This window comes from Ovis aries, chromosome 8, assembly GCF_016772045.2.
Source record: "Ovis aries strain OAR_USU_Benz2616 breed Rambouillet chromosome 8, ARS-UI_Ramb_v3.0, whole genome shotgun sequence".
Classification (NCBI taxonomy): Eukaryota; Metazoa; Chordata; class Mammalia; order Artiodactyla; family Bovidae; genus Ovis; species Ovis aries.
In genome coordinates, this window is record NC_056061.1 from 75,768,300 (window position 1) to 75,787,800 (window position 19,501).

Genomic DNA, 19,501 nt, shown 5'->3' on the forward strand with positions numbered 1-19,501 from the left:
GAGGTGGGGGGAGACAACTTTTGAAATTGATGTCTCTGGGCTCTCCTAAATCATTCCTGGCCCAAGAGAATTCTCTATCCATATCTTGTTTCTGTTAATGTCTTTATAAATGTCTGTCCTCTGGGACTTCCCTGGTTAAGACTCTGGGCTTCTACTTCAGGGAACAGGGGTTTGGTCTCCAGGCTAGGGAACTAAGATCCCACAAGCCACCTGGCAGAGCCAAAAAGCAAAAATTGATAAATGGAAACGTCTGCACTCAGAAGTGGAGCAGAGAGGATAGTGGCCTCATAGCTTAATCTGAAATGGCAATAGCTTTCATGGAAATAGTGGTAAAATCCTGTCCTGTAACCAGTACTAGAGAGCATTAGATTATGGATTATATGTACAGGATGATTCATTCTTAATGTCTTGAAAGCCAAGACATTAAGACTTGGAAGACTTGTCTTGGAAAACTTCAGTGGCCTGCTTCTCGATGATGGGAAAGGAGACATGGGTCAGTCGGGATGTGTGGTCTTGGAAGTAAGTCCTGGAAGTAAGGACCTCCTGTCAACATACCCAGACAGTGGCAGTGGGGGGCTGCCTGGAAACAGAAAGTACAGAAACAGCTGCTAGAAGCATACTCTTTTGGGAGTAGTTGTCGGAGAGCAGCCAAGCCTGGTGAGGCAGGGTTAGTAGCCATTGCATGGCGGATGTGCTTCTTTTAATGACTACTTGAGTTATTTTTTGTTGACCAGGATTTAAGTGCTGACTTTCTTATTTTTATGATGCCTGTTTTTAGCACTGACACTATTCCATGCTTTTAAAAAACACTAGAAATTTTCATTGCAAACAGGGAACCCTTGCAGACATGTTGTTGAAATAAAATAATCCAGAATTAGGTCAAATTAAATGAAGTTTTAGGTGGCTTTTTTTTAATTAAACTGTGTTAGTTTAATTAATTTAATTTGTGTTGCTTAGCATTTGATGATTTCTCATCCTCAAACTTTAAAGTCCTGTCTACTGTTTAAATATTTTAAATATGTTATTAGAATGTTCTTAGTTTTTAAATCTTCACATGCAGAAATGATTCTGTGTATATTTATTGTTTTAATACTTGCCTTCCAGGTGCCAGGATTGCCGAGTATTCCCAACTGTATGACCAGATTGTATTCAGAGAGACCCCCTTTAAGACTCAGAAGGATGACTGGGCCAGCCCTCAAGACCCCTCCAACCTCAGTTCTGCATCACCTTCCCAGGCCCAGCAAGGTAGCGAGGACTGGCTTTTGCATTCAACCTATAGTAATGGAGAGTTAGCTGACTTCTGTCCCTGGCCAGAGCAAGACTTAAAGTCAAAATATCCCACCTTAGAGATCAATACAAGAAGTACCCCAAGACAACTGTCCGCAGCTTGCTCCGTGCCTTCTCTTCAAACCTCTGACCCTCTGCTGGGCTCCGTGCAGAGACACAGCGTGGTGGTCAGCCAGCCAAACAAGGAGAACTCCTTCCAGGACCATCTTTACAACTCTCTGGGTCGGAAAGGAATCAGTGCTAAATCTCAGCCTTATAACAGGTCCCAGTCATCTTCCTCCATCCTGATAAACAAGTCCGCAGACTCCATCAACTACCCTAGTGAAGTGGCAAAGAAGCAGCCTGTCTCTCTACACAGAAGTGCAAGGTGGGAGAGTCACCAGGACTTGCTGCCAAGTATTGCTGACTCAGGTCAACAGGGCCTTGAGAAACGCTCAGATCTCACACTCCAGGACTCGCAGAAAGTTCTAGTAGTGAATAGAAATTTACCTTTAAGTGCTCAAATAGCTACCCAGAACTATTTTTCCAATTTCAAAGAGACTGAAGGAGACGAAGATGACTATGTGGAGATCAAGTCAGAAGAAGATGAGTCAGAGTTAGACCTGTCTCGCAGTCGGAGGAGGAAATCTGACCCAAAGATTACAGACGCTGACTTTACGGATAACGTCTGCAGCCACACGACTTCTTACTCTTTGAATAGTCCATGCACTCCAAAAAAGCCAGTAAGTGGCAAACTTGGGATTTCGCCATATCTGACGCCATATAATGATCCCGACAAACTGAATGACTATCTCTGGAAGGGGCCATCTCCCAATCAGCAAAATATTGTCCAGTCTCTAAGGGAAAAATTCCAGTGTCTTAGCTCAAGCAGCTTTGCCTAAAGGTTCTTAAGAGTGGCTGTCTCAATTAACTTCTTACTATGATCATGAGTTGCAGATTCTGAGAGGTGTTGTGTATGCACCAGATTAAAACAACTTTGTAATAACCAGAGACGTGAAATGTACTTTCTTTAATAGCACAATTTTTTGAAACGGCTGGCGATCAGCCAGGATTGTACTGTAGCGAATGTCAGCACGTAAGGGTTTTCTGATGCTGATGATCTTCATGTTTCATGTAAGTCAATCTTCCTTGAAAATTTTTTAGACTTTTTTTTTTTTTAACATGATGGCCGTGCTATTTTTTTCTCCCCTCTCCTGACAATTAGTACTAAGACTTTAAGAAATGCAATAATCCTCTCCTATTATCTGGAAGCCACTAGTTAGCTTTATCCTAGGACTCAGAGGCGACAAGGAAGGAAAAAGAAAGGAAACTAAAGCTGTTTAAAGGATTATGCTTACCTGTGACATTTCTGTTAAATTCATGACAAGACCGTAGAAAACCTTAAATGAGGGATCTCTAATCAGAATATTGTCCAGATACCCATTTTAGGATGTCTATGCTGACTTCCTTACATCAGTTCATTATAGTACAGAAAGTGTGTAATTACTGGAAATTAGAATGTAATATGACCAATCTTCTATAAGCAAAAATTCTTACCTGTATTCTTGAACAAAGCCTGAAGAATGTGCTGCTCATCATGTATTTTATGTTCCATGGGGTTAAATGAATGATTCCCTTAATGGTTTAAAACCAAGTGCAAGAAAATGCAAATTGACTTTTTAGAAAAAATGGGTTGACATCTGGGTACAACTTGATTATCTCATCATGTGACGGTTGGGGATAGGGAGCAGCTAGAAACCTCCACTACTTTTTATGCCTGTTTGTAATCAACAGGAAGTAAACTATAAGCTAAAACAATGTTCTTTAAACCTAGTCTTCCCAGAGCAGTTGTGCAGATGTCCTTTCATGAGTTTTGTGCTCGTCCCGATAACCTGAACCCAGCCTTGCCGATTTTATTGATGGCCATGAAATTTATTTTCTAATCCAGACAAAATATGGCAGTCTTTTTCCATTGTTTGGGGGCATACAGAAGAGCAGAATCTTTGGTCTCTAAGTTCTGACTAGTCCTATCTTACTTTCATGTTGTAATTGCGGCCTTTAAATAGCAGTTCATTGTGATATTCTGTACTGATACTACTCTTTGCGGAAGGGAACAGATAAACAAAGTGAAACAAAAATTAAAGAAGCTGAAGAGAAAAATGATAGCGGATTTATTGCTGCTTTCTAAAAATATTTTATTGAAGACTCCAATCAATGAAAAAAGAAAGAATATTTTCTCACACAGTGGCCTTTGCATTCTCATTTTAGCTACATTCTGTGGTCCCTTCCCCACCCTCTGTTTTCATCTTAAAAGATATGATAATCTGTATAGGGAAATGGGATCTGGGCTTTTCATTTAAAGATAAACAATGATGTTGATTTGAATCAGTAATTTGAGTCATCTTAGCATAATTCTTTTTTTCTCTTTAAGTGCTATGCCTCTTGTACTTATAAAATGTGACCATCCTTATACACAGGTACCTAACGCATTCCTTTTCTAAGTAACAAAAAAATAACCCATTTCTTCTTTTTCCATACTGTACTTCTTGCAGCTTATAAAACAAAGTCCATATTGACGAACAGTTTTCTGGAAACATTTCTTTCATTGCCTTTCTTTAAAAATAACATGAGTTTTCAAGATGAAGCAGTATCAGAAAAGAGAAGCATTGTAACAGAGTGTGGATTCTCAGATTTGCTGAATATATTTGTAAATGTGTTTACAAAGCAAAGTTACCTGACTTTCTTGTCCCAGGAACAGTTTCCCAGTTCTGCTTTTTAGTTTGTAAGACCCAAATTCTGTATTATCCATATACTCTGGTGTCTTACTCTCAGAAATTATCAATTCTCCACACCAGTCCTGTTGCACGACTTTGATATTACTTATAGGAGTACACCCTGCTCTACGAAGGCTGCTGTCTTACTGTATAAAATGTCTGTATGGTTGTCTTTAGGTTCTAGGACAAATCTGTAGTTCTGTACACCCCTTCTGTCAGCCAGGATGCAGATTTTGAGATCTGTGTGTACATATATCATCAGGTTCATATTTTCCCTCAAAGTTATCCATTGAGTGCTCTTGTTTAAAATAGTTTCCAAAAAATAAAATAGTTTCTTTGGGAGGTGGGGTAGGGATGTATATAATTGCAGGGAAAGAGTTATATGTACTTAAGTGTATGTCAAGTTCTTATTAGGTCTCTATACTGAAGATTTAATTGTTTTTATAAGTTCACTTTTCACCTACTTTGTTCTTTGTGCAAAAAAAAAAAACAAAAAACAAAAAACACCAAACCCATGCATCTTGGAAAACAGTTTAAATACTGTATATAGATTATGAAAGTTAGTAATGCTCATTATTTAATAAAGTTTGTAAAGTACAAAGCAAAATACAGTGTGAATTAGTGTGTTGATTCTAGAAAGATCAAGATTTGTCTGAATTATACTACTGTACTAGTTTGCCTCATCTTAGGTACTGGGTAGAAAATAATTCAGGGTGGAATTTCCTGGTGAATCAGTGGCTAGGACTCCGTGCTTCTGCTGCACGTGGGGCACAGATCTGATCCCTGGTCGGAGAAATAAGATCACACATGCCTCTCAGTGTGGCCAAAAAAAAGAGAAGAAAAGAAGTATTATGATGATCTAACAGCAGCCTGCGACAGACCATTTTCTGTATCTTTTGATTACTTTTCTAATAGTAAATTTAACCTGAGATTATCATACCTTTCTCTGAAATTCCCCTTAGGCTAAGTGCCTTTTCTAATGACTGGCTTTCACGGTGAGAGAAGATCCTACAACAGCCTAGCAGGCAGCGGTGGGGTTGAAGGCAGGTGAGATAGAAGAGATGGGCCCAGAATGCTGAGATATTTTCAGTGCCAACAGGCAAACTTCCCTACTTTACTCCGGTGATGCAAGCCCATGGGCAAAGTCCACTTTGTGTATCTGTGATAAACAACAAAACTTGATTTTCCTGACCATGGCTTATTCACAATGCATCACACAATAGGAAAGGAAGAGAAGCAAGCAGTTTCATGTCATTATTTCTAAAACCCATGTTTATTCAGCTCAAATATAAGAGAACAGGGTGGGGATAAAAAGTAAACCATCCGCTGTATAGGGCAAACACAAGCCTTCAGGTATCTTACTGTTTGTATGGAAAGGTGTGCACGTGTGTTAAGTCACACTTCAGCTATGTCTGACTCTCTGTGACCCCGTGGACTGTAGCCCATCAAGTTCCTCTGTCCCTGAGATTCTCCAGGCAAGAATACTGGAGTGGGTTGCCATGCCCTCCTCCAGGGGATCTTCTCCCATGCCCTCCTCCAGGGGATCTTCTCCCACATTGGCAGCTGAATTCTTTACCACTAGCATACCTTGGGAAGCCCCAAGGCAAGGAATGGCTGTCCATACAAGCATCCCAAGACCACGGGTAAGCAAATTCCTTCTTGTATATACTAGTGAAATCAGAGGCTATAAACTGGTGACCCGGAGTCTGAAACTGGTTTTCACAATTTTAAAAAAGTTTTAACATAAAAATCCAAAGTTTCACCTTCTTTAAAATAAACAAACAATAGATCGAGTCTCTTTGGGCCTGGACTCTGATGAGGTGACTCTGAGATCTGAGGATGGAATTTAAAGGTGAGTATCATCCTAAAAGGGGGTGACATAAGCAGAAAAGGTAGCGTGTCCCCAGAGAAAGAGAAACAGATGTGGCTTTCTTGATATAAGAGAAGCCATTTTGGGCCTAAGCCATTTTGGGATCTGAGCCCAGCCAAACTGCTTGCCTTTTAGCAGGTCTCAGTAACTAATGCTCTCCAGGGAACAAACGCGGGGCTTTCCAAGTGGCACAGTGGTAAAGAATCCGCCCGCCAATGCAGAAGACAGGAAAGACTCTAGTTCGACCCCTGGGTTGAAAAGAACCCGTGGAGTAGGAAATAGCAGCCCACTCCAGTATTCTTGCCTGGAGAATCCCACGGACAGAGGAGCCTGGCAGGCTACAGTCCATAAGGTCACAAAGAGTCAGACACGACTGAGCAAACACACAACAGGGAACAAAAGTACAGATTGTTATTAGGCAGGAGAAGTAACACTATCAAAGACAGTATGTGAGTTGTGTAAGGACTGCCAGTTCTCTTTCCATAGTAAAGATCAGCCTGAAGCACTCAACCACCAAAGCAGATCAACCAGAACATAAGGGGGGGTGATGTTGGCCTAGCTTCTTATCAGATGGTCTTGCTAGTCTTCCTTATTTTCAGACTTGTTCACCTCTATCCTCCTAAGTCTTAGCCAGCATAATGCTTCTAAACACAGAACCAAATCTTGCACAAACGCCTCTAAATCGGTCTCAGCCTTTCCTTTTGCATGCATGGCCTTCCCACTACCATTCAGGACAGAACCTGCCCAGTCCTCAACATTCAGCTCAAAAATCACTATTAAGAACTGTGGAAGGTCTTGGATTTTACTCAGCTTGCACACTAACAAGTTAGCCTGCCTCTGCATCAGAGGTCATGACCACTTTCAGCAGGACAGGCAGCATGAGCTTTTCATTTGCATTGGTTCCCCTTGCTTCTCCAAGGCCCACAGGGGCCTGCAGAGAAGCTACGCTCTGCCCAGATACGCACGGTGGGGTGGTTTTGTTAGGTAGTTAGACATTAACAAGGAGGTGACAGAGGCAAAAAAGAAAAGCAAGAAGGGAATAATCAAGCTAAGCCCCAACAATCTGGGGACCGTCCCCAGACAGTAGTAGCAAAGAAGTGATGGTGGCTAAAGAAGGGAGCCAAGCAGTCCAGCTAGTCCCCACCTTGGAGACCCTCCCCCCTCACCCAGGACAATGGAAACTGTGATCAGCTGGTGGACAATTTATCCTGATAAAGACGGAGCACAGTAAAAGGAGAGAACGTCCCTGGGCTGCACATGCTGCGTGTGTGTGTGTTCTCAGTCATGATGTCTAACTCTTTGTGACTCCATGGACTGTAGCCTGCCAGGCTCCTCTGTCCATGGGATTTTCCAGGCAGAATACTGGAGCGGGTTGCCATTTCCTCCTCCGGGGAATCTTCCCAATCCAGGAATCGAACTTGCGTCTCTTGCATCTCCTGTGTTGGCAAGCAGATTCTTCAGCATTGCACTACCTGGATAGCCCCATATACACTCTGGATTGAGCCCAGATACCCCACATTGCAGGTGGATTCTTTACCAGGTGAGCCACAAGGGAAGTCCCATATGGTTTGGTGGTGGTTTTAGTCACTAAGTCGTGTCCGACTCTTGTGACCCCATGGACTGCAACCTCCCAGGCTCCTCTGTCCATGGGATTCTCTGGGCAAGAATACTGGAGTCCCATATAAACTCTAGTAAACACAAACTCATTATACCAACATCATAATAAAATCTACATGTGGTTTTGCCCTCCCTTAGGTGGGTTTCTCCTAGTGAATCAAGAGTAGGGGCATATGCAATAATGAACTTGTTACAGAACTTGGGACAGTCAATCAAACAGCAATCATCACCCATGATGGCAACCCACCTCCTCCCCCTGTCACTCACCCATAAGTGCCTTCTGCCTCCTGGCAGAATAACTCCTTATAAACATACTTAAGCCTGTATGGGAGGGCTGGTTTCACCTTGCAGAAACAGCCGGATCTCTCTCTGAGAGTGTATCTATGCTTCAATAAACTTTGCTTTGTGCTGAAGCCTGAAGAGGTAGTTTGCAAATTTTTGCTTGCTATCTCTAGGACTGAGATAGCTGCTCTGGGTCTCCCAGTGACTTCCTTGGTTAAAGCCCTCTGACACAATACATGCCTACCCATCTAACATCTCCACAGCTGAGAAATGCTGGATTGAGGAATCCTTTATCTTAAAGAGTTACTGGCCAACTTGTCCAAACTTTGACCTTGTTGGGAGGTATTATCTTAACTCTGGAGGCAGCAAACATATTTGCCTTCTGCCCTGGAGGGAGACACTATCTTCCAAGGTTGTTTACTCTATAAATATCCTTGCCGCAGTAGCCTAGAACAAGACTGACATAAGACAGAGATGCAAAATGCAGGAGATCCATAGAGACTGTCTCAGAGCAATCATACTGTTACCCCAAAATTGGTTTGCCTCTTGGTGACTGTCAAGTCCAAAGACACAACCAGGCCAAAAATGGGGAGAAGGATTTATTACTTGCAGCAAGTAAGGAGAACACTGGAGATGTTTCCCAAAGCAGTGTCTCCCCAGCAGCAAAGTTGGGGAACATTTTAAGGTAAGGGTACATGCCTATTTATGAAGGGGTTTGGGTGGGATAACTCAGCATAAAATTTGGGTAAAGGTTGACACAGTCCAAGCTTGAGTTGACTGAAGTCGGAAAAGTTTAACATCATCATCCTTTAGGTCCCAGTTGATCTAATGGAAGCTTCTTATGACTCTCCAGGTCTGGGAAGGTGCCTCTTCTTAACACTTATAACACTAAACCTTCCTGCTTTATAGCTTTCCATCAAATGCTTGTTTATTTTTGTTTTTGTTTTTTTGTGTGTGTGTGCCAGTTATGCACAGAAAACTGACACCTGAGCTTGTGTCTATCTTATTAAGTGTTGATTCCTTCACTCTAGGATAGAGGCTGGTATAGGAATATTCACTCTAGGAATACTGGATTTAGTCTTTAGTCTTAAAGACTTACTGGCCAACTTGCCCAATCTTTGACCCTGGAGGGAGGCGTTATATTAACTCCGGAAATAAACTTTGTTTGATCTATGTGCAAATGGTATTTATTGCAAAGTGTTACAGGAAAGAGTGGGGTGAGAAAAAGGATGGTCACATCCCAAATCATGTCTGAGTCCCTGGGACAGCCGCCAAAAGGGAGTTCTTGGCTTTGTGCAGAAAAGAATTCAAAATCAACCCATAGTAAAGTGAAAGAAGGTTTATTCAGGGAGGAAACATACTCTGGGGGTGGGCCATCTCAGAAGGCAAGAGAGGCCCCAGGCAATGGGCTTTGTCAATTTTTATGCATGCAGGCATTCTCAGCTGCTCAGTCACGTCCCACTCTTTGGGACCCCATGGACTGTAGCCTGCAAAACTCCTCTGCCCATGGAATTATGTAGGCAACAATACTGGAGTGGATTGCCATTTCCTTCTCCAGGGGATCTTCCTGCCCCAGTGATTGAGCTCGCATCTCCTGCATTGGCAGGTGGATTCTCTACCTCTGAGCCTCCTAGGAAGCCAGATTATGAGTATATAAGAACCCAAATAGCTCTCCTCTGAAAGGTAAGCACCTTATACTCAGGCCCTCCTGTTGACTTCAGGGTGGGGCTGGAGGAGAGTTAAAGGTGAGCAGAGGACAGAGGCCTCCATGGTCACCCGCAAGAGGATTTGAAGAGGTTGAGTAAAATACATTAACTAGCTTGATCAGCCCAGGCATTTGTTGTTCTAGACCTTAAAGTGATTTTTAAAAATTATATCTAAGATCACAGTTAATCATATTATGAGACCTGAGTACAGTGTCAAACACCTAAAATTTTTTAAGATTAGAAAGTATAACTTTAATACAGTTTAAAAAAAAAACAAAAAACATGGCATTGTAACATGTATACTATCATGTAAGAATCGAATCGCCAGTCTATGTCCAATGCAGGATACAGCATGCTTGGGGCTGGTGCACGGTGATGACCCAGAGAGATGTTATGGGGAGGCAGGTGGGAGGGGGATTCATGTTTTTTTTTTTTTAAAAAAAACAACAATGCCATGTTGAAAAATAGTGGTATGCAAATGGACCTGTGCAGTTCAAATCCTCATTGTTCAGGGGTCAGCTGTAATTTTGGGGGCAATGTAGTTATTCTGCATAAGAAAATGTTTACTACTGTATTTAAAAGATAAATTAATAAATGTTTGATTATTGGCTATAAAGTGATATAACCACACATACACAAAAAACACAAGGCCTCTAGGTAAACTTTACTATTATACTTTAACGTGAGATCTAATTTAAAGATAGAAAGTATCACTTTAAAGGTATGGATCATCGTATGGTTTTGGTGATGACTGAAAACATTCTCCAAAGTGCCTTCCTCAAGGTGGCTTTGTAGCACAATATATGGCCTGAGTTGTTTCCGTAATAGGGATTACAGTAACAAGTTAAGTTTTTTGGCTCACAGTTCCCAATCAGTTTAGCTTAGGAGTACTGGTTTTAACTTGTTCTTCTCTATTCAAATTTTTCTTCCATATAGAATATTTCATTAGGTGCTGGGAAGTTGTCTTTGGGACCTGCTGTGCAGTGCTGAACCAGGCAGTTCAAAAACTGCAATTCAACATGATCAGGAGGTTGCCTTTTTCTATGAAGATGTGGCTATGCTGTTTATCCTCCACTTCCCTGTGCTGTTTCTTTTCCACTTAACATTTTCAGCAGTTATAAATTTTCTGAGAACTGCATCTGCAAAGGAAGGTGGGTAAATATTGCCACCACAGGTGTGACTCCAATTCAGCTTCCCACCCCTCCCCTGACACATAGAAAGCCTTCAACGCACAGCTACAGAACAAGCAAATGAATGTTATTTTTCACATCAGAACTGGAAACAATACAAACAACGTGAGGAAAAGGTAAAATAAATTATGGTCTATCCACAAAATAGGTTATAATATATAACCATTAGAGGTCATGATTTCGAATATTATCCTTTCCCAATTTCATGAAAACAAATACAGCAAGTGAAGAAGAGGCCTATGGTTGCAATTTTATAAAACAATTTCAAATAAAATTAAGAGATTAAAATTAACAGTTATGACTTGGCCATAGTGTTGTGGGTGATTTTATTTTTTCCTTTAGGTTTTTCTATAAATATGTTATAAATAATAGTACATATATTGGAAAAACACATTCATTTCCAGCTTCAGATCCTCTGGTGTTTTCTCTTGATTCTCCTCCAGAAACAGGGATGAATTTCACTTTCATTATCTCAGAAAACAACCCTGTTCCATCAGCTCTCACCTCCAGTTCCTCCATTTCCCCTGCTCTCAGTTCAGTTCAGTTCAGTTCAGTTGCTCAGTCGTGTCCGACTCTTTGCGACCGCATCAATTGCAGCATGCCAGGCCTCCCTGTCCATCACCAACTCCCAGAGTTCACTCAGACTCACGTCCATTGAGTCAGTGATGCCATCCAGCCGTAAGCAAACCCTGGCATTTTATGTATCTATAGATTTGTCTATCCTGGACATTTCCTATAAACAAGATTGTACAATATGTGGTCTCACAAAGACAAAGACAGTTCACAGTCTTTGTAAATATCACAGTAGTCAGCACTCATCAGATGGACTAGCAAACTGTCACCACAGTTGTGGAGTTACTGTTGGAAACTCCTGAGGGTAGATTAGATAAGTTTCAAAAAAAATAAAAGGCTTTTTTCTTTTAAGGACAATTTGCTGCTCATAGCAAATTTAAGAGGAAGGTACAGAGATTTCCCACAAATTCCCTGTGAACTGGGTGATTTTCATTTTCATGGCCAGTAACCCACGTTCAGCAGCATCCAATGAATGTCCATTAAATGAAAGTGTTAAAGTCGTTCGGTCGTGTACAACTCTGTGACCCCATGGACTGTAGCCCACCAGGCTCCTCTACCCATGGGATTCTCCAGGCAAGAATACTGGAGTGGGTTGCCATTTCCTTCTCCAAGGGATCTTCCCCACCCAAGGATCAAACCCACATCTCCTGCACTGCAGGTGGATTTTTCACCTTCTGGTAAAGAATATGCCTGCAACGTGGGAGACCTGGGTTCAGTCCCTGAGTGGGGAAGATCCCCTGAAGAAGGGAACAGCTACCCACTCCAGTATTCTAGTCTGGAGAAGTCCACAGACTGCATAGTGCATGGAGTTGCAAAGAGTTGGACACAACTGAGTGACTTGTACTTTCATGCTTTACCATCGGAACCACCAGGGCAACCTGTGTTTCTATGGACAATGTGAGTTATGACGTGGTGACTTTGATTGTGTTTCTTCAGCTATAACAACAGCATTGTCTAGTGGTATTGTCAGTGTCTGGAGGACTTGTTCTGGTTTGCAGTATCCTGACAGGTTATTTGACCTTGCGTCATTCTTTGGTTGTTCTGGATCACAGTTGCCTCATCAATAAAATAAAGGACAGGATCATTTCCCAGGCTAACTTTGTGTGAATCTTTAAGCGGTGTTTTGGGGCACCTGATTAAAAAAAAACTACCACAGGTTCTTTCACTGCTATTCCCATTAAATGATTGGTCCACTATTTATAATGAGACACACTGTTATGCTCCGAGCCCATATCTCCGAACCGACCGAGAGAGCAAGTCCACCACGGTAATGCAAAAACAAGAAGGGAGTTTATCTCTAGTGCGCTAGGGCTCAAGTCTCATCCCACACAAGGAAATCTGACAAGAGCCCCAAACAAAGGAGTATGGCGGCTTATATACAGGCAGTTCTTTGTCTCAGTTACAGGAGTAGCTCGCGTTACATGATTGGCCAGGCAGGATGAGCGCATATCCTGTCTCTTTTTGGGAAACATGACTCAGGTCCTAGAGACCGTCATTTAGTCCCTAACATTTCCCCCTGTCCTTAGATCATATAGAGGAATCTTCCTCTTGGTCCTGAGACACAGTTTGATATTGTTGTCGAAGCACAAACAGCTGTACTGTATTTATGCGTTCCTTTACAAAGGCTACAAGTCTATTGATAATACATGGGCCAAAGGTAAGCATGAGAAGTATTAGCAGGGGTCCCAGCAAGGTGGAGATTAGGGTGGTCAACCAAGGGGATTGTTGAAACCAAGACTCAAACCATTTTTGTTAAGCCTCACGTTTTCATTTATGTTGGGCTAGTCCCTCTCTTACTTTGGCCATAGATTTTTTTTAACTATTTTTGTGTGATCAGCATAAAAACAACACTCTTTTTAGGGCAGCACAGAGTCTTTTTTGTATCTCCCCACAGATCTTTTAGTTATGCCTGGGCGCACCTGGACATGCCCAGAATGCATGATTTGGGAGCTTGCCCCTCTTCCAGGGTACATTTACCACCGGCTTAAGGTCAAAGTATAAGTCTGGCCACCAAGTATTTGGTGGATGTATTGTGGTGGTGGAGTTAAGCATCTCACGTGTTAGTCTATTTTGCAGCTTCCAGGTGATTTTGACGGGTTGATGCGGGTTCACGCTGGCAGCTCCGGAGCAGAGTAACTGGGTCATCCACCAGACGGCCCAGCCGAGCTGTCCTGGTCCTGTTGGCGCCTTTGAAGCTTTAGCCTCAGGGGGTTGGATGGGTGCAGAGACGCTTTCCATTTTTTTTAGCGTCTTTCTGCTCTGCTGAAGCAGCTGGGCGTACGTGGTTGCAATGCACCCAAGGCCCAATACTGTCGACCTTTAGGGCAGTTGGGGTGGTAAGAAGAACAACATAAGGACCCTTTATTTGGGTTCTAGTGCCTTGGTTTGGTGCCTTTTGACCCATACCCAATCTCCTGGGCCAATGTCATGTGAGGGAATAGTTCCCTTATTTTGACCCACATGTATTTTCTGGAGCAGTTTTTAGACACGAGAGTGCACCTTGCTTAAGGCCATCAAGGCCTCTTGGAGTTGTCCCAACATGGGAGGCGGTAGTTTTTTTTTTTTAATATTGGACATACAGGGGGAGGTCTCCCATACAGAATTTTAAATGCGGTCAGATTAAGTTGATAAGGAGTATTACGCACACAGAAGAGGGCGAAGGGAAGGAGGGTCACCCAGTCTCCGCCAGTCTCTACAGCCAATTTAGTTAAAGTTTTTTAGAGCCTGATTTATTTTTTTTTACTTGCCCTGAGCTCTGTGGACTGTATTTACAATGTAACTTTTATTTAGTCCCCAGGGCTAGGGCAAGGCTCTGAACTATTTGACTCACAAAAGCAGGTCTATTATCAGAGCCGATGGTCACTGGCAGGCCAAACCTGGGAACTATTTTTTTTTTTTTTAATCTTTTTTGCCACTATCATCGAGGTTTTTCTCCTTGTAGGAAAAGCCTCCACCCACCCTGAGAAGGTATCTACCAACACTAACAAGTACCGGTAACCATACTTGCCTGGCCTTACCTCAGTGAAATCTATTTCCCAGTGTTGCCCTGGTCCTTCTCCCCGATACCTCCGTCCTGCATGTTGTCTTTTTTCTGGCCTCATCTGTTGACACGCCTTACAAGCATGCGCTATGTTCTTTACAGTTGTCTGGTGCTGGTGAAATCGCAGGCACGCAGTCTGAAAGAGCATCAGAGTCTTTTTTTTTTTCAGATGAGTAGACAAGTGCAAATGCTCATATAGTTGTCATCCCAACTGAGCAGGGAGTATCAAGTAGCCGTCTGAGTCTCGGTACCATCTATCTTTATCTTTTTGAAGGTTGGTGTGTTTTTGGATCCAAGCAAAGTCTGTGGATGAACACTCAGGGGTTGAGGGCAGAGTTCCCATACCTGGAGGTGGAAGTCCGATCGCCAACACAGGGGTGACGAAATCTTCATCAGCTACTTTTTGAGCTGCCAGGTCTGCGGCATGATTCCCTCGTGCCGTGAGGCTGTCACCCTTCTGATGCCCAGGTACGTGTACTATTGACACAGCCTGAGGCATCTGTACAGCCTCTAAAAGTCTACGGATTTTAGGCAAGTTTTTATTATTTCTTTTTTTTAGCTGTCAAAAACCCCCGTTTCCGATATATTGGGCCCTGGATGTGTACCGTGCCAAAAGCATAGCGACTGTCAGTGAAAATAGTCTTTTTTTTCCTTTGGCTCTCTCTAATGCTTGAATCAGGGCAATTAACTCTGCCTTTTGTGCTGAGGTATCCGGGGGAAGGGCCTCTGCCCATATCGTCTGTCCAGAGTCATCTACTATTGCGGCTCCCGCCCGTCTCTGTCCATCTTTTACATAACTGCTGCCGTCTGTGAACCATTTTAGCTCACTGTTATCCAGTGGAGTATCGGTTAAGTCCTTTTGCATTACTGTTACCCTGGCCAGTATCTCATCACAATCATGGAGGGGGCTATTTTTTCCCGGATTGGGCAAAAGAGTGGCCGGATTTAGAGTGCATGGCGTTTGGAAATGAATCCGTGGGGTGTCAAGTAGCAAGGCCTGGTAGTGCGTCAAGCAGGCATTAGAAATCATTTACCTGGGGGTTGCTTTAAAACTCTCTCTATGGCATGAGGAGTGTAGACCAAGAGTCTCTGTCCATAAGTCAGTTTATCAGCATCGTGGACTAAGAGCGCGGTGGCCGCGATGATACGGAGGCAAGGTGGCCATCCGGCTGCCACTGGGTCCAGTCTCTTGGAAAGGTAAGCTACAGGTCGCTTTCATGGTCCCCATCTCTGTGTTAGTACCCCTTTTTTTATCCCCCGCTTTTCATCTACAAATAATTGGAAAGGCTTAGATGGATCAGGGAGGGCAAGGGCAGGAGCTTTTAGCAAGGCTCGCCTGAGCTCTTGGAAGGCCTCTTTTATTGGCTCAGCCCATTTTCAGTCCTTGTTTTTTTTTGGTCCCCTCATATAGGGGCCTGGCCTTTTCTGCAAACCCCAAAATCCATAACCGGCAATATCCCACCGTTCCCAGAAATTTTTTCACTTGTCTAGGGTTAGCCGGCTCAGGGATCTGGAGGATGGTTTTTTCCATAGCCTGTGTTAGCCACCTCTGGCCCTGTTTTATCTTATAACCGAGGTATGTAACCTCTTGCTTGGCAATCTGGGCCTTTTTGGCCCCGGCCTTGTAACCTAAAGTCCCCAAGGTTTGGAGAAGGTCACCTGTTGCCTCTTGGCACTCTTTTTCTATAGCCGCTGCCAGCATAAGGTCATCAACATATTGTAATAAAACAATGGTAGGGTGTTCAACCCGATACTCAAGGAGGTCTTCGTCCAGGGCCTCATTAAATAACGTGGGCGAATTTTTGAAACCCTGTGGTAAGCGAGTCCATGTCAGCTGCACAGGGGTCTGACCACCGTCTTCCTGCCATTTGAAGGCAAAGATCTCTTGGCTTGCGGGGGCAAGAGGCAAACTGAAAAAGGCATCTTTTAAATCTAAAACAGTGTACCAAATGTAGTTTGGAGGCAAGTTGCTTAGCCATGTATAAGGGTTAGGAACCATAGGATGAATATCACTCACCCGTTTGTTGACTTTTCGTAGATCTTGTACCAGTCTAAAATCAGTTTCCCCAGGCTTTTTTACAGGCAACAGGGGAGTGTTCCATGGGGACCGGCACCTTTTTAGGACCCCAGCGTCTATGAGGCGTTGTATATAAGGAGTAATTTTTTGTCGAGCCTCCTGACTCATGGGATACTGTCGTACCCTCACCGGGGAAGCACTGGCTTTTAGTTCCACAATGATGGGGGCCTCTGTTTGGCCAGTCCCATTTCTGCAGTTTCAGCCCAGGCCTGAGGGTATCTTTGAACCCATGGTTGTACTTTGGGGCTTATTGTCACTGGGGCCTCTGGCAAGTAGAGTCTGTATTCATCTTTTAATGCCAGAGACAAGACCTGAAGAGGATGCCCGGTCCCATCTAAAACCGACACTTGTCCGTGGTCGAAATGAATTTGGGCATTTACTTTAGACAGTAAATCCCTTCCCAACAAGGGTGCTGGACACTCAGGTATCACCAGAAAAGAATGGGTTACCTGGTGGGCCCCCAAGTTCACATGCCGTTTTGTAGTCCATCCATATCGTTTAGTCCCGGTTGCTCCCTGCACCCAGCTACTTTTTTAGACATGGGTCCATCTTTTTGGTTTAAGACTGAGTATTGGGCTCCTGTGTCCACCATGAAGCCAACCGGTTTCCCCTCATTTATAGTTACCCAGGACTCGGGGAGGGGCTTCGAACCCTGACCCCCCTAGTCGCTATCTTCACCCGCGTAGAGGATATGACTGTCTGGAAAGGGAGTCTCGTTCTTGGGGTTCTTGGGCCCCTCTTTTAGATTTTTCTTGGGGCATTTATCTTTTCAATGTCCAAACTCTTTACAAAACGCACGTTGGTTTTTTTCAAGCTTACGCCTTGTCATTTTTTCTTCAGTTTTTGAGTCCAATCTTTTTCCTTTTTGGAACCTGTTTTTGTTTTCAACCCCAGCAAAAAATATCTGGGCCAGCTCTTTTTGATTTTTACGGTTTTCTTCAGCTCTAAATTTTTTTTTTTTTTTCTAATGCGGTCCTCTCTCTCTTTTGGGGTCTATGATTAAAAACTCTCTCGGCTGCCCTCACTAGATCTTGCAAGGATTGTTTATTTAACCTCTCTATCTTTTGTAACTTTTTTTTAATATCGGGGGCTGCTTGATTTACAAATGCTAACATAACTGCTGCTCGTGACTCATCTGCCTGTGGGTCTATAGGGGTATACTGTCTAAAAGCTTTCATTATCCTTTCCAGGAAGGCTGCTGGGCTCTCATTTGGCTGTTGTCTCACTGGATTTATTTTGGCCAAATTAGTTGGCTTTCTGGCGGCCCCTCTAAGGCCAGCCATGAGAGTCTGACGGTACACTCGGAGACGCTCCTTACCTTCAGCGCGTTTGAAGTCCCAGTTGGGTCGCACCAAGGGGAACCCCTCCTCAATGAGGTTAGGCTGTATTGTGGGCCTCCCATCCACCCCTGGCACATTTTTCCGGGCTTTTGACAGGATCCGTTAGTGCTCCTCTGTAGTAAAAAGTACCTGTAACAGTTGCTGACAATCATCTCAAGTGGGATTGTGAGTAAACAGGATAGACTCTAAAAGATCAATAAGACCCTGCGGTTTTTCAGAGAAGGAGGGAGTCTGGGTTTTCCAATTGTACAAATCACTAGTGGAGAAGGGCCAATACTGATATGTCCATTTTCTACCCTATCTGGCTGCCCCTGCCCGGACCAGAAACGCATGAATGGTGGAGGGAACCTCTGGGTCTTCTTCTGCTATGCTGGCCTTTTTTTTTTTTTTTTTTTGCCTTTCTCCGAGTTCCCTAGGTGGGGCCCCTTTTTCTGGGAGGAGCTGAAGGCTTGGTTCTCTTTTTGGTTTCTCCCGATGAAACCTGTGGAACCTGTGGAAGCAAGGGCGGGGAAGAGGGAAGGGAAGTGAGGGGCTGAAAAACAAAAGGTTTTAGCCAGGCCAGGGGGTTTTTCACCAGGTCCTGTCAGACTAAAATGTATGGAGTTTGGTCTGACTGGGTGTCCTGAAGGGTAGAGGGTGAGCACCTTCTCTCTGACCGCTTGAATAGTAGGCAGGCTGAAGATGCCTTCCTGTGGCCAGCTGACATCAAAAGCAGGCCACTCGGCAGAACAAAAAGTTACTAACTTGCTTTTTTTCACCAGCAATGATAGATTCTGTGCTCTAGACTTGAAATCAGAGAAGTGGTTACTCATAAGAGATAAAGGAGTAGAAGTTGTTTGTCCCATGATCACAGAAAAGTACACTGGGAGCCAACAGAGCACACAAAGAGCAACGCAGACACCACAGATAACAAACGCAAGGTGGCCACCGACAATGCACTCAATCTTACCTGCAGGATGTTCACAGAGCCAGCCGCCTCCCCAGCACGAAACTAGGCCCAGGCCTTACGCTGGACTTAACCCAGTAACCAGAGCCAGCTGCCTCCCCAGCACGAAACCAGGCCCTGGCCTTACGCTGACTTGCCTCTGCACTTTACAGCCAGATGCCTCCCCAGTACGATACTGGGCCTCGGACTTAATCTGGGCTTCTGCAACGTTAGCACCGGTGCTCAGAGCTCTTATCTCCTAACGAGGTTACTCCCTTCTACCAGGAGAGTTGTCCTCCCCGGCGGGACGGAAATCCCGGACGAGCCCCCAAATGTTATGCTCCAAGCCCGTATCTCCGAACCGACCGAGAGAGCAAGTCCACCACAGTAATGCAAAAACAAGAAGGGAGTTTATCTCTAGCGCGCTAGGGCTCAAGTCTCATCCCACACAAGGAAATCCGACAAGAGCCCCAAACAAAGGAGTATGGCGGCTTATATACAGGCAGTTCTTTGTCTCAGTTGCAGGAGTAGCTGGCGTTACATGATTGGCCAGGCAGGATGAGCACATATCCTGTCTCTTTTTGGGAAACATGACTCAGGTCCTAGAGATCGTCGTTTGGTCCCTAACACACATAAGCCTCTGAGGGTTTTAAGACTTGCCCAAGATTATCAGGACAGTAGCTGAACAGGCCATTCAGGTCTCCTTTCTGATGTTTATATGTTTTCGTAACGGAGCAGGATGCTATGGTGCATTCCTGGAACAGATCACCCCCCGCCACCCCTATGTCCTCCATGTGCCTCGTTTGTAGAAAAACTTTAGCCTCCCAGACTTTCCCCAAGT

The 19,501-nt window shown here is 43.8% G+C and overlaps 1 protein-coding gene and 1 long non-coding RNA gene across 4 annotated transcripts in view; one reads left to right on the forward strand and one right to left on the reverse strand.

Annotated features, from left to right (window-relative positions):
- The window catches only part of PLEKHG1 (pleckstrin homology and RhoGEF domain containing G1), a 254,209-nt gene extending 249,562 nt beyond the window's left edge, over positions 1–4,647 (forward strand). For all 3 annotated transcript variants that reach the window (XM_042253622.2, XM_027972556.3, XM_042253623.1), the window contains one exon: positions 1,105–4,647. In XM_042253622.2, coding sequence (XP_042109556.2) covers positions 1,105–2,168 — 1,064 coding nt within the window. In that variant the 3' untranslated portion in view covers positions 2,169–4,647. The remainder of the gene's footprint in view (positions 1–1,104) is intronic.
- Positions 4,648–10,751: 6,104 nt separating this feature from the next.
- LOC132660210 (uncharacterized) lies at positions 10,752–18,219 on the reverse strand. The gene is made up of 2 exons (XR_009601536.1): positions 17,714–18,219; positions 10,752–16,179 (listed from the first exon to the last, which is right to left on the reverse strand). It is a non-coding gene; the product is annotated as an uncharacterized LOC132660210 (long non-coding RNA).
- Positions 18,220–19,501: the final 1,282 nt, after the last annotated feature.